The sequence below is a fragment of the Typha latifolia genome, chromosome 3, assembly GCF_019914945.1.
Source record: "Typha latifolia isolate L0001 chromosome 3, TyphaL0001v2, whole genome shotgun sequence".
NCBI lineage: Eukaryota > Viridiplantae > Streptophyta > Magnoliopsida > Poales > Typhaceae > Typha > Typha latifolia.
This window is the reverse complement of record NC_133088.1, coordinates 7,878,282-7,891,267: the sequence shown is the minus strand read 5'-3', so window position 1 is coordinate 7,891,267 and position 12,986 is coordinate 7,878,282. Positions and strand designations below refer to the sequence as shown.

Genomic DNA, 12,986 nt, shown 5'->3' with positions numbered 1-12,986 from the left:
CCGCGTTCGAACGTGTTTGTGAACGCGGCTCTCTGTTTGTGTGAATGCAGTACCCGCGTTCGAACGCGTTTGTGAACGCGGTGTGAACTCAACGACTTTTCTCCAATAATCTTGCAATTCTTCAAACCAGAGATATTCTAGACTTGTGTAAAACTCATATACATGAAAAAATATACTTAGAATATTTTATACACAATTGCCAACAAATAAAAACCTAACCAAGAAGATAATCAAGTGGTTAATTGGTAGCTAACAGTGGGAGAGGTTTGTCCCTCAAAATTTTGTTTGGAAGCTGGGGCCAAGCTGAATATAGCTCCTTATTTACCAAAAAAAAAAGAAAAGCAAAAGAAAAAAAGTCCTTTTATCACCAAGAGTCCCTCCTCCTCTTCTATGGTTTCGTCTGTGGTAGGTCGAATCCCCTCGCCTCTCTCCTTTCCCCAACTCCCGCGAGCGACTTCTGTTCGGCAGAATGACCCACCGAAGCCTGAAATGGGAAGAAGGTAGAGTTTATTTTAATTTGGTCTCGCAAACTCCGCTTTTTCTCTGTCAAAATTGAAGCTTTTCTATGCTGACGCAAGAGAGGTGGTGCTGCGGAGTAGTGGAATCGCAACATTGGCTGCTATTTTCCATTTCAGGTACTCTTTCAGTTCTTCCTGATAAACCCAATTCACAGTAGCTCTACCATGAGCCTCAGGCCACTTGTATTGTATTTTGAATACTTCAAACAATTGCCAATTGGGGTGAAAAATGTTTTTAGGGTAGATTACTAGTGTACTTAGCAAATTTTCTTAAGCATTTGATAAGCATTAAGTCTAATTAGAAGCATAGCGCTGGAGGAACATATTTGGTTCTATCCGTTTATCCTTTGTTTCTTTCTGATGTTAGTTGTACATTATCAAAATTGTGCACGGAAAATAGAGGAAAAGGGATCTTATTCTTTTTTTAGCATTACATTGTACTGCAACCTATATCTTTAAAGTATGTACGTGAAGACTTCTATTTTTGTTATATTCATAATGAAATACCCTCTTGTAGGGTGTATAACAAAAATAATATAAATTGTATCGTGCTTACTATAATTGTTTTGAACAGAATTAAACATAATGAAACAAGAGATATTTTTTTTCCTGAAGACCCGGATAATTCACTATTTTGTTATGCTCTAACAAATATGTTTTGGCTTTCTTCACTTGAGGTGAACAGTGGAACCAAGCCAAGCTATCTTGGTGTACAGAAGAACCCTCCATCTTTAGCATTGTGCCCAGCAACTAATAATTGTATATCTACTTCTGAGGAGATGAGTGACGCTAATCACTATGCCCCACCGTGGTAAGCTTTCATTCTGTTGATGTTCAACCTGTACTATCTTAAAAAGGATCATGTGTTTAATGACTGAAACTGTGAAACGGTGAAAATATGATGCAAAACTACTTTCATATGCTTTATTCAAATTACTGTTTCCTCTGATATCAGCAACATTAGTAATTTTCTCATTTTTTACTAATAATGAATGCTAGTAATTTTCTCATTTTCCACATTACTAGGTTCCTCCTATCTTCTGTTGGTATTTTAGTTCACTACCTTGTATACATATTTGTGAGTATCCTCTAACATTTAGACTTTGTTGACACCCTCCCTTTCATTTTTTTCTAGATGTCCTATTTCCAATTTCTTTCCTTTTCTTTTGATATTCTTTATGAACAACAATGAAATATTTTTCAGTTGCTTCTAATGATGAAACCTAGCACATTATGGAGAGGTTGAAATCAACAATTCTTATATCATATATTCTTGTTCTTTCTGGGTAAGTTATGGCATGCTTATCATGTTTCCTCCTACATAGGCAACTTCAGTCTAAGATATAAAATGGTAAATTTGGAGGATGCAGATTTGACTTTTTGCCTTGAGAAGTATCAGCTCTGCAATTCGTCAAATTGGTTATATTGTTGCTAGCAACCAATTTATTGCAAATTTATCACTCCTGGATAGATGTGTTGTTCACTTAAATTCTATGATTGAAACATCTGTCACCAAATTGGTTGCATTGTTGCCAACAACCATTTTGACATTTTTATTTGTATCTCCATATGTTCTTTTTCCGTTCTCCTCTCATATATATTGGATCTTGTCTCCCTACTCTTTTTCCCCTCTTGAAAGTCAAATATTCAGAGTGTTGATAACTTGATATGCGTCAGCCAATTTTCAAGAAGTTTCCGTAGACTTGCGTCTATTAGGTAACAAACTACCAAGAAAATGATAAGTTTCTAGTGATCCAAGATTATGTTATCTTTTTATGCTATAAAGAATAAAATAAGCTCTAATTAGTAGGCATGTGGACTATGTTATAATGGAGGCAATGTTCTAATTTATTTTGGAATTATTAGTAAAATGTTAATTGAGACTTTTATTTATATTCATGTTTACATCACTTTTCACTAACCCAAATCCACACCCAAAACAAAATAACTAAACCTCCTCATCTCTCAGCTCCGATCAATACCTAGCCCTAAATCCCCAAATCCTCACTACACTTAAACCCTCTCACCTAAATCCCTCGAGCAGAGTAGTGCATGGGGCGATGACGACGAACGTCTGAGTTAGTCCAAAGCGATGATCGTGACGGGCTACTGAGTGAGGGCGACGGGTTGAGCACGGTGAGGACAACGGATTGCTACGGCGAGGTTCTTCTCTGTGTGTGTGTGTCTCTCTCTATTTCTCTGTCTCTCTCTAACGTTGATCTCTCTTCGTCCCCCCCTCCCTCCCTCTCTTTTTCTCTCTTTATCTCTCTCTCCACCTCTCTAATCTCCTTTAAACCCTTTCAATTTATTTGCTTTATTTTTTTTTATACTAATAGGGCGACAATATGACAATTGTTTCCTTTATTTTTTTTTATTCAGATAGGGCTTAATCTTAAATATTACTTTCCATTAGTTATTTTAATTCTAATTAGTGTAATAAAATATTAGTTATTTTAATTTTTGTTAGTTACTTTTTTTATACTGATAGTTATTTTTTATACTGATAAAGCTTAATCCCAATTTCTCTCTCTAATTTCTTTTATGTTTTCTCTCTGTTATTAAAATTGTTAAATTATATTAAAGCTTCTCTCTCTGTTAAATTGTTAATCTGCTAATACATATCTCTCTTCTAATGTAGTTTTATTGCGGTTGAAGAAAAATGAATACTGAAAATAATCCTAATTCTTATAGCTTGATGTATATGTATTTAACACTATTGGATTGCAAACTTTTATTTTAGATATATCAATAATATATATATATATATTTATTTATTTATTTATTTTGCCGTGTCCGTGTCCTATATTTTCAAAATTTGCAGTGTCGTCGTGTCCGTATCTTGTTGTGTCCGTGTCCCATGTCCGTGCTTATGCTTCATTGGCCGTACCTCAATCCATGATTTCTAAGCAATAAAATGCATGATTTTGAAAGTCAATTTTCACAAAATATTCGAACATGCACAAATTGATCTACACAGGTCACAAGATAATTAATACTAGAAGTAAACCAACTAACCTATGTCAAATGCACGAAGATATTTTTGATGTGCAATGGTGGCTTTCACACATATGAAGTGACATAGCCCATTTTTTGGATCTTTTCAAATCATGCTCCATGCAAAAACAATTTTCCTTTTTGAAATGATTTTTCATTTTCATTTTATTTTTTATTTTAATTTTTATGTTCAACCAATTTTATATTTTGTGAAATCATGAGTCAAGTTTTACTTGAATGCTAATGTCAAGGTAGCTTTCACTCCTACCCTCTAAGGTAATCCTTTCCAATGCAATGAATGATTCTTATTTAACATACAATTGCATTAAGACTATAAAGTCAATCTAGTATGATCGAAATATGATATATGCAATTAACTATACATAAAGGATACTAGAGTGAATATTACTAGGTTGAATTACTATTGCGGCACGGTCATCTCTCATGACGGTCTAAACCCAGCTCACGTTCCCTATTGGTTGGTGAACAATCCAACACTTGGTGAATTCTGCTTCACAATGATAGGAAGAGCCGACATCGAAGGATCAAAAAGCAACGTCGCTATGAATGCTTGGCTGCCACAAGCCAAAACTGGAAATCTGTTTTTAATCCTACATGCAAAGACGAAAAAAGACTTCTTCTTTTCCAAAAGACCAATATATAATATATTCAAGTCAAGTACAAGATTAAAAGGACTTTATGCAATATGACTCAAAATGCAAATTTTGGTTTCAAGTGAGTCAATTTGTAGGTTACTTTTGCTCTTTTTTTAATTTTTTAGATTTTTTTCTCAAAAAGAAAAATGAAGAAAACACACTAAAATACTGAAAAAAAACAAAAGAAAATGAAGAAACTAAGAAAGAAAATGACCAAAGTCTCATAAACTCAAAAATTCATGATGTCAAATGATAGTGTGATAGAAGAGAACTTACTAGATGTAAGATACTTATTTTTTATTTTCTAATTCATATCCACCATTTACTGAGGGTATATTGTTATGTCAGATTTGCTAACTTCGAGTCATCCTTTTTGATACATTACATTCCTCCCAGGAATTACAACCCTGAAGGTAGGCGTAAGCCCATAAGCAAAAATGAAGCCATGAGAGAGCTGCTTGAAGTGGTAGGAGACCATCAAAGAAATGCACATTAAAATGGTCAATCATGCCTTTGCTGAAGAAACAAGAAGAAAAAATGGAAAATTAGATTCCCTGCTTTATTACCTCAAATTCTACTTTACTCTAATATTTTCATTTGCACTCCAACATATCCCCTCTACTAACATATTGATTGATAGGTAACCTCGATGAAGCTGGACAATTTTACTCCCAGAGTCATAGAGAAGAAAGAAGACTACATTCGAGTTGAATACGAGAGTCCTATCCTGGGGGTAACTTTTATAGTCTATTTTGTGAATATAACTAGCTTTGGAGAATCGCATTCATATTAGAATCTGAAGTTCTTAATTATTCCCCTAGTTTATAGATGATGTCGAATTTTGGTTCCCATCCAGTAAGAAATCAATCGTTGAGTACCGATCAGCATCTCGTTCTGGAATAATTGATTTCAATATCAATAAAAAGAGGATAAAGGTATATACCACAAATTTGTGCTCATAAACAATTTGTAATTATTTCCTCCTTACTGTCATTCTGTGAAACCTTTACTATTTCCTAGTGATATGTTCTGTGTCAGATTTTCTCTAGTTATAAGTTCCAGTCAAACAAAGTTTCTTCGAAATCTCAACCATTTCACATTGGATTGTTCGTGTTATTTTTCCTTTGCAGGCTTTGAGAGTGGAGCTGGAGAAAAAGGGTTGGGCATCTGAGGACAAGTTCTGAAAACTCTTATCTGTTCTTAAATGATCAATCCTTAGATTTAGCAGCAGCATTTTAGAAGTGTTAACAGTTATGCACATGAATGTGAAGATTTTGCTGTTGACAAATTATCAATTTTTTTAATTAAAGGTAATCGAGATTACCACAAAACCAAACAAAAACGCCTACCTAACCTATAGGTTGCTAGACATCCCTTTTGATACAAGGATTTGACATTCACGACGGATGCACCCTTGAGTTTTTGACCAAACTAGTCCTGACCTAAATTTAATTTACCAAAATAGATCATCCCTCAAACTTATTACTAAAGAAAATCTAGGACATTTTAGTCCTACTAAAAACTCTAAACATTTCAGCGTTTAAGATTTTAAGGAGAAATGTTCAGATAAACATTTTAACCAAAAAAAGAGGTAATGCCAAACTCTTTACCCCCGTCCCGGTTTTTTTTGGGTTTAGGGAAAGTCTCTAAACTGATTTAAGAATTCCTAAACCAGTTTAGTAATCAAATACTAAAATAACTTTATTATTATGTCTTCATGTAATGTAATGAGAACCCTACAAATAAAATAAAATTTATAAGATAATAGTGTAAATAATTTGAGCACATAAAATATAATTATTTTTAAAACATCTTTAGTAATAATAATGTTTAGTGTAGATTTAATAAAAAATTATATAAAATAAAAGTAACTCGTCGGTTATTAAAAAGAGTAAAATATTATTTTGCGGGCTTAAAAATAAATTTGTGGGGTTAAGGTTAACTAAATTGGCTGATTTGCGAGCTTAGAAGGTAACAAAGTCTAGTTTGCTAGCTTACAAAACAAGTTAGTGAACATTGTTATGCGGGCATAAAAATAAATTTGTAGGGTTAAGGTTAACTAAATTGGTTGATTTGCGGGATTAGAAGGCAGTAAAGACTAGTTAGCTGACTAGTTAGCCGATGTCGACAAAGCAACGATATTCCAAAATTTATCGTGTCTAACAAGTAGCGTCTTCTCAACCAATGGTATCTTGTTGGAGAGCTCGGACAAGTATTATAATCCTTCTACTATCTCACATAGTTATATATTTGACAAATCATAGCCCATTTATGGTATGTGTTGTTTCACTAGTAATAACAAGATGATTTTTTCATAATTTTAATAACTATACGTAGATTAGGCTACGGGTCATGCATGTTGCATTGTTATTATATGCTATGGGGCCTAAAAAATTGATCGTTATAATACATATTGTTGCTTTCTTAGATAGATGTTTTTCTTCATATTTCGTCATTAGGGAGAAGATGGTAAGAAATAGAGATGGTGGACAACAATCTACAAGGGGATTGAAAATTGGACTGATGAGAACGATGCAATTTTATAAGAGCACCTTCATTGCCAAAATTATGTAGGGAGAAAGAATGTGTTAGGTTTTTAATTGTTGGCAATTGTGTTCAAAATATTCTAAGTGTATTTTTACATTTATATGAGCTTTACTCAAGTCTAGAATATCTCTGGTGTGAAGAATTGCAAGATCATTGGAGAAAAGCCGTCGCGTTCACACCGCGTTCACAAACGCGTTCGAACGCGAAATCTGTGTTCACACAGACAGAGAGCCGCGTTCACAAACGCGTTCGAATGCGGGCACTGCGTTCACACAGACAGAGAGCCGCGTTCACAAACGCGTTCGAACGCGAGCACCGCGTTCACACGGGAGAGCGCGTTCACAAACGCGTTCGAACGCGAGCACTGCGTTCACACAGACCGAGAGCCGCGTTCACAAACACGTTCGAACGCGGGCACTGCATTCACACAGACAGAGAGCCGCGTTCACAAACGCGTTCGAACGCGAGCACTGCGCGTTCACACAGACCGAGAGCCGCGTTCACAAACGCATTCGAACGCGAGCACTGCGTTCACACAGACCGAGAGCCGCGTTCACAAACGCGTTCGAACGCGAGCACTGCGTTCACACAGACCGAGAGCCGCGTTCACAAACGCGTTCGAACACAACCTAAAGAATTCAAGCTATTGCGTTCGAACGCACTTGGGCCCGTTCGAACGCACTTGAGATCAAGTCAGGCCGTTCGAACGCACACGGGCCGCGTTCAAACGCACCTATGAAGTTTGCAATTTATTGGATTTTCGTGAGTACGAATATAACTTGGATTTGGCTCTATCTTGGAGATGATATATAAGGATAGTGTTGCCCTAACTTGAAGGGTTGAAGAAGATCATTCTAGGAGACTTTTTGGAGGCTACATTGCTTCTTCAACTCACAAGGTTCGTCTCATCTACAAATCTTAATCTTTCGTCTTAAGGGCTATCGAGACGAAAGATCAATCTCGAGGGTTACTGAGATTGGACTTCAATCACGAGAAGCAGTGAATCGTGGGTTCTAGCGAGCAAGACTGAGAGGAACAAAGTCGTTTGGATCGACAGGGTGTTTTGTGAGTCAGTCTTGTAACTGCTACTATTCTAGTGATTGGTTTTGATCCGAGTTTGGATCAGTGGTTTTTTCCCGTTTGGGTTTTTCCAAGTTAAAATCTTGGCGTACATCTCTGCTTTCGTTTTTTAATATTTCGTCTAATGTTTACTTAAGCAAACGAAAAATATCTTTGCCTAGTGTTTAAATACATACGTGTGTCTAGGGGTTATTTCAATTGGCATCAGAGCAGGTTCTCTCATTCTTTGAGAGAGATAAGATAGGCATGGATTTTCATAGAGATGGACCCTCATCTATTAGACCTCCTATTCTAGATGGATCAAATTATGGATATTGGAAAGCTAGGATGAGAGCTTATTTGAAGTCTATAGATGAGCGTGTATGGATGGCCATTGTGAACGGTTGGAGTCCACCAATGTACATGGTGAATGATAAGTTTGTTGAGAAACCGATTGAGTCATGGGATAAGACAAATTATGAAAAAGTTGGCTGGAATAGCAAAGCAATAAATGCAATTTTTAGTTGTGTTTCCTCGGAAGAATTTAAAAGAATTTCTACTTGTGAAATAGCAAAAGAAGCCTGAACGATCTTAGAAACAACTCATGAAGGAACTATGGCTGTAAAACTTTCGAAACTTCAGAGGTTGACTACTAGTTTTGAAACCCTACGTATGGAGGAGAATGAGACATTTAATGAGTTCTATGCAAAGCTGAGTGATATAGTCAACTCCAGTTTCAACCTAGGAGAGAAAATTCCTAAAAATAGAATTGTCCGTAAGATTCTTAGGTCTCTTCCAGAAAGGTTTCAGGCGAAAGTTACAGCTATTGAGAAAAGTAAAGACATCGACTCTATGAAAGTTGAACAATTGGTAGGAAATCTTCAAATATTTGAGTCCAGTCATTCAAAACTGAGAAAGTCCAAAGGGATGGCTCTATCCACTGTTGAACAAAATTTAGAGGAGTCTGATGATGAAGGTGATTTAGATGTTGAGATGTTGGCTATGTTTGTCAAAAAGTTCAAGAAAAGCAATCTTAGACTACTTCAACGACTCAAGGTAATTGAACCAGAAAGAATTCAATTTGAGGAGAAGTACAAATTGGAGCTTGAACGTGTCAAAAACCTTTCTGAACAACTTGGCAATGCAAAAAATAAAATGAAGGCTGATGAAATTGAACTAGAGCGATTGCATAAAGAAGTTACATTTCTAAAAGGGAAGAACAAACTGGACGAGATACTAAAAGCTCAGATCTCTGAAAAAGACAGGTATGGTGTTGGAAGAATACCTGATGCCATCAACCGCATTTACAAAGAAATCCTGGATGAATGCTTCTAAACTGAAGTTGAATCTACAAACTAGTGAAACTTCGACGGTACCAAAGGTAAACTCTAGTCACACTCCTCGACAAAAGGTGAGTAGAAAAATGTTTGTTCCGACATGCTATCATTGTGGCATTCTAGGGCATATTCGACCTCATTGCAAACTTTTGCAAAAACCTAGAAATGCTTTTATTTATGGGATGAAAACAAAGGCCATATGGGTCAAGAAAAGTGATTTAAGATGTTATGTTGTGCATACAGCCTTGAAAGCTTTAAATTCTGATTTGTGGTATTTAGACAGCGGCTGTTCAAGACATATGTCGGGTGACAAGTTGTTATTTTCTAATCTTGAAAAACATGAAGGGGGAGTTGTGACATTCGGAGATGGTAATTCATCAAAGGTAATAGGTAAAGGAAAGGTAAGTATTCCAGGGATTCCTAGTCTCAAAAATGTTTTGTATGTTAAGGGCTTGAAAGCAAATCTACTGAGTATCACCAATTTTGTGATGAAGATTATGAGGTAAAATTCTCCAAAAATGATTGTACTATTCTAGATCATGATGGTAATGTTGTATGTTATGGATCTAGAACATCTGATAATTGCTATATTGTTGGAACCTCACATAAACTGAAATGTAACAGTGCCTTTTTCGATATTGCAGATCTCTGGCATCAACGTCTTGGACATGTGAATCACAAGGAATTATTTACTCTGTCCAAACATGAAGTGGTAAGAAGAATACCTAAGATGAAAGAAATGTCAAAAAGAGTGTGCGGTTCATGTCAAATTGGAAAACAAATTCGAATCTCACACAAGAAGGTAAATTCAGCTACCACCAACCGTGTGCTTCAATTAGTTCACATGGACTTGATGGGTCCAACAAAAACCGAAAGTCTTGGAGGTAAACGCTATATATTCTTAATGGTCGATGATTACTCTAGATATACCCGGGTTGCCTTTCTACGGGAGAAGTCTCAAACCTTTGAAGTTTTTAAATCACTATGCTTAAAATTGCAGAATGAAAAATCTACAACCCTAGTTAGGATTCGTTCTGATCATGGTAGAGAATTTGAAAATGAAAATTTTTCTGTATTTTGTGATTCTCTTGGTATTCAACATGAGTTTTCAGCTCCTATAACTCCACAAATGAATGGGATTGTTGAAAGAAAAACCGAGTTGTGCAGAAATGACTAGGGTTATGCTTCACGCTAAAAATGTTACTCAAAGGTTTTGGGCGAGAGGCGGTCAATACAGCGGTACACGTGATAAATCGTGTTTATCTCGGACCAGGTACAAAAATGACTCGCTTATGAAATCTGGAAAGGTAAGAAACCTAGTGTTAAATATTTTTGAGTTTTTGGTAGTAAATGTTATATCTTGCGTGATCGGGAATATTTGACTAAATTTGACACTAGAAGTAGCGAAGGCATCTTCTTGGGGTATTCGAATAATAGTAGAGCCTACAGAGTATTTAATCTTGACACTTCTACTGTTATGGAATCTGCTAATGTTATTATAGATGAATCCACGACTGACTTAATTGAAGCTACTCCTGTTTCTGTTTCTGCAGATATAAATTACGAAGAAATAGGAAAGGAGCTTGATTTGGAAATTAAGAATCAGAACGAGGACAAAGTTGAAATGAACAAAAATGACTGCAACATACCGGAACCATCTGCTAGAGTGAAATCAAATCATCCACTAACACAAGTGATCGGAGACGTGAATGAACCAATTAAGACAAGACGACAAATCCAAAGTGAGGTATCATTTACTTGTTATACATCTTCTTTTGAACCTAAAAATGTGAAGGAAGCATTGTTAGACGATTCTTGGGTTAATGCTATACATGAGGAATTAGAGCAATTTTCTGGGAATGATGTTTGGTATTTAGTCCCTAGACCTAAGAATGTGAATGTCATTGGAACAAAATGGATTTACAAGAATAAAAGTGATGAACATAGCAATATAGTTCGGAATAAAGCCAGACTAGTAGCACAGGGATACACTCAGGTTGAGGGTATAGATTTTGATGAGACTTTTGCTCTTGTTGCTAGATTAGAGTCTATTCGTATACTGCTTGCCATTGCTTGTCATTTAAAATTTAAATTGTTTCAAATGGATGTTAAAAGTGCCTTCTTGAATGGTATCCTGAATGAAGAGGTTTATGTGGAACAACCTAAGGGTTTCGAAAATCAAAAATTTCCTTCTCATGTTTTTAAATTGAAAAAGGCCCTCTACGGGCTAAAACAAGCTCCAAGAGCTTGGTATAAGAAGTTGACCACTTTTTTAGTGGATGCGGGTTTCACTCGAGGGGGAGTGGACAAGACATTGTTCATTAGACGGTCGAATAGAAGTTTAGTTGTGGCACAAATATATGTGGATGACATTGTCTTCGGGGCAACGAGTCAATCGTTAGCTAAGGAGTTTGCTGACCTCATGCATAGTCATTTTGAGATGAGCATGATAGGTGAGTTGAAGTTCTTTTTGGGACTTCAAATTACTCAATTGGCAAGAGGGATATTTATCGCTCAAACCAAATATGCTAAGGATCTAGTGACTAAATTTGGTTTAGAAAATGCAAAACATGCTAGAACTCCTATGAGTACAACTACCAAGCTAGGTAAGGATATTTCAGGACAAAGTGTTGATCAGACACTGTATAGGAGCATGATTGGTAGTCTTTTGTACTTAATTGCTAGTAGACCTGACATTGCATTTAGTGTCGGTGTGTGTGCTAGGTTTCGATCCGAACCTAAGGAGTCACATTTGTTTGTCGTGAAACGTATCATAAAATATGTCAAGTGGCACGGTTGATTTAGGTATCCGCTTTACGTATGACTCGGGTGCTATCATATCGGGATACACGGATTCGATTGGGCGGTGTTCATGTGATGATAGAAAAAGTACTTCAGGTGGATGTTTTTATGTTGGAAACAATCTGGTTTGCTTGGCACAAGTAAGAAACAAAACTCAATATCTTTATCTACTCGCAGGCCGAGTACATTGCGGTAGGGAGTTGTTGTTCTCAGTTACTATGGATGAAACAGATGGTCAAGGATTATGGCATTGAACAAGATACTATGGTGCTTTATTGTGACAACATGAGTGCTATTAATATATCGAAAAATCCTGTTCAGCACTCGCGTACAAAACATATTGATATCCGACATCATTTTATACGCGAGTTAGTTGAAAACAAAACAATAGCTCTTGAACATGTTGAGACGGAGAAACAGTTGGGTGATTTGTTTACTAAACCTTTGGATTTACAGAGATTTGAGTATCTTCGTACTTCTTTAGGGATTTGTGCTTTGGACTGATTTTATTAGGATTTGAGTTCTTTTTAGTTTGCGAGTTTCTTATCGTTTCGTTTTTTTTTGTTTTCTTTACTCTGACATTTTCTTTGGTTTTAGTTTTAGATTCGTCGAGAGTTTTTTTGTTATATAAAAAAAAAAAATGATGCACTCCTAGATTCAATACTATACTCTTGACATAAAAAATATGATTTTCATTTTGATTATGAGTTATTATAGTCAAGTTTGTCATCTTGTAGTATATTGTTTCAATTTTAATTTGGTCACTCCCTCGACTACAATAATTATAAATGTTTAATGCACTCATAACGTATGTGTATTCTTGTGTGAGCATGATATCATGAATATTTTTTTTATATAGCTCTCTATTAACTTTGATTTGCACAGTTTGACCTCATGCTTAGTTATCAAATATATTTTTATAAAAGATCAATGAAAAGGGCTACAATGAGTTAGTGTGAAAGCCGTATTGTTTCGAGTCCAGTTTGACTCAGTACATTATTTGCAATTTAAAAAATGATATATGTGAATCTCTTCTTGCACATCGGTTGATTTGTACTACAAGAAAAGGGCTA

General features: G+C 35.8%; 1 protein-coding gene across 2 annotated transcripts; it reads left to right on the top strand.

Annotated features, from left to right (window-relative positions):
• The first annotated feature begins 334 nt into the window (after positions 1–334).
• Positions 335–5,456, top strand: LOC140784469 (uncharacterized). 2 transcript variants are annotated; one of them, XM_073131889.1, is made up of 7 exons: positions 335–500; positions 579–635; positions 1,204–1,329; positions 4,565–4,634; positions 4,809–4,901; positions 4,990–5,103; positions 5,299–5,456. In XM_073131889.1, exons 1-7 carry the CDS (start codon positions 391–393, stop codon positions 5,350–5,352), a joined length of 624 nt encoding a protein of 207 aa, XP_072987990.1. In that variant the 5' UTR covers positions 335–390; the 3' UTR covers positions 5,353–5,456. The 2 variants fall into 2 exon arrangements, with proteins under 2 accessions (XP_072987990.1, XP_072987991.1); XM_073131890.1 differs by lacking the exon at positions 4,990–5,103 and having other exon boundaries at positions 340–500.
• Positions 5,457–12,986: the final 7,530 nt, after the last annotated feature.

Bases quoted from the DNA above. Each gene is read 5' to 3' on its own strand.
- LOC140784469 (XM_073131889.1), top strand. From the start codon at position 391: ATGGTTTCGTCTGTGGTAGGTCGAATCCCCTCGCCTCTCTCCTTTCCC. The intron at 1,330-4,564 runs GTAAGCTTTCAT...CATTCCTCCCAG, and splicing joins AATCACTATGCCCCACCGTG to GAATTACAACCCTGAAGGTA. The intron at 5,104-5,298 runs GTATATACCACA...TTTCCTTTGCAG, and splicing joins TCAATAAAAAGAGGATAAAG to GCTTTGAGAGTGGAGCTGGA.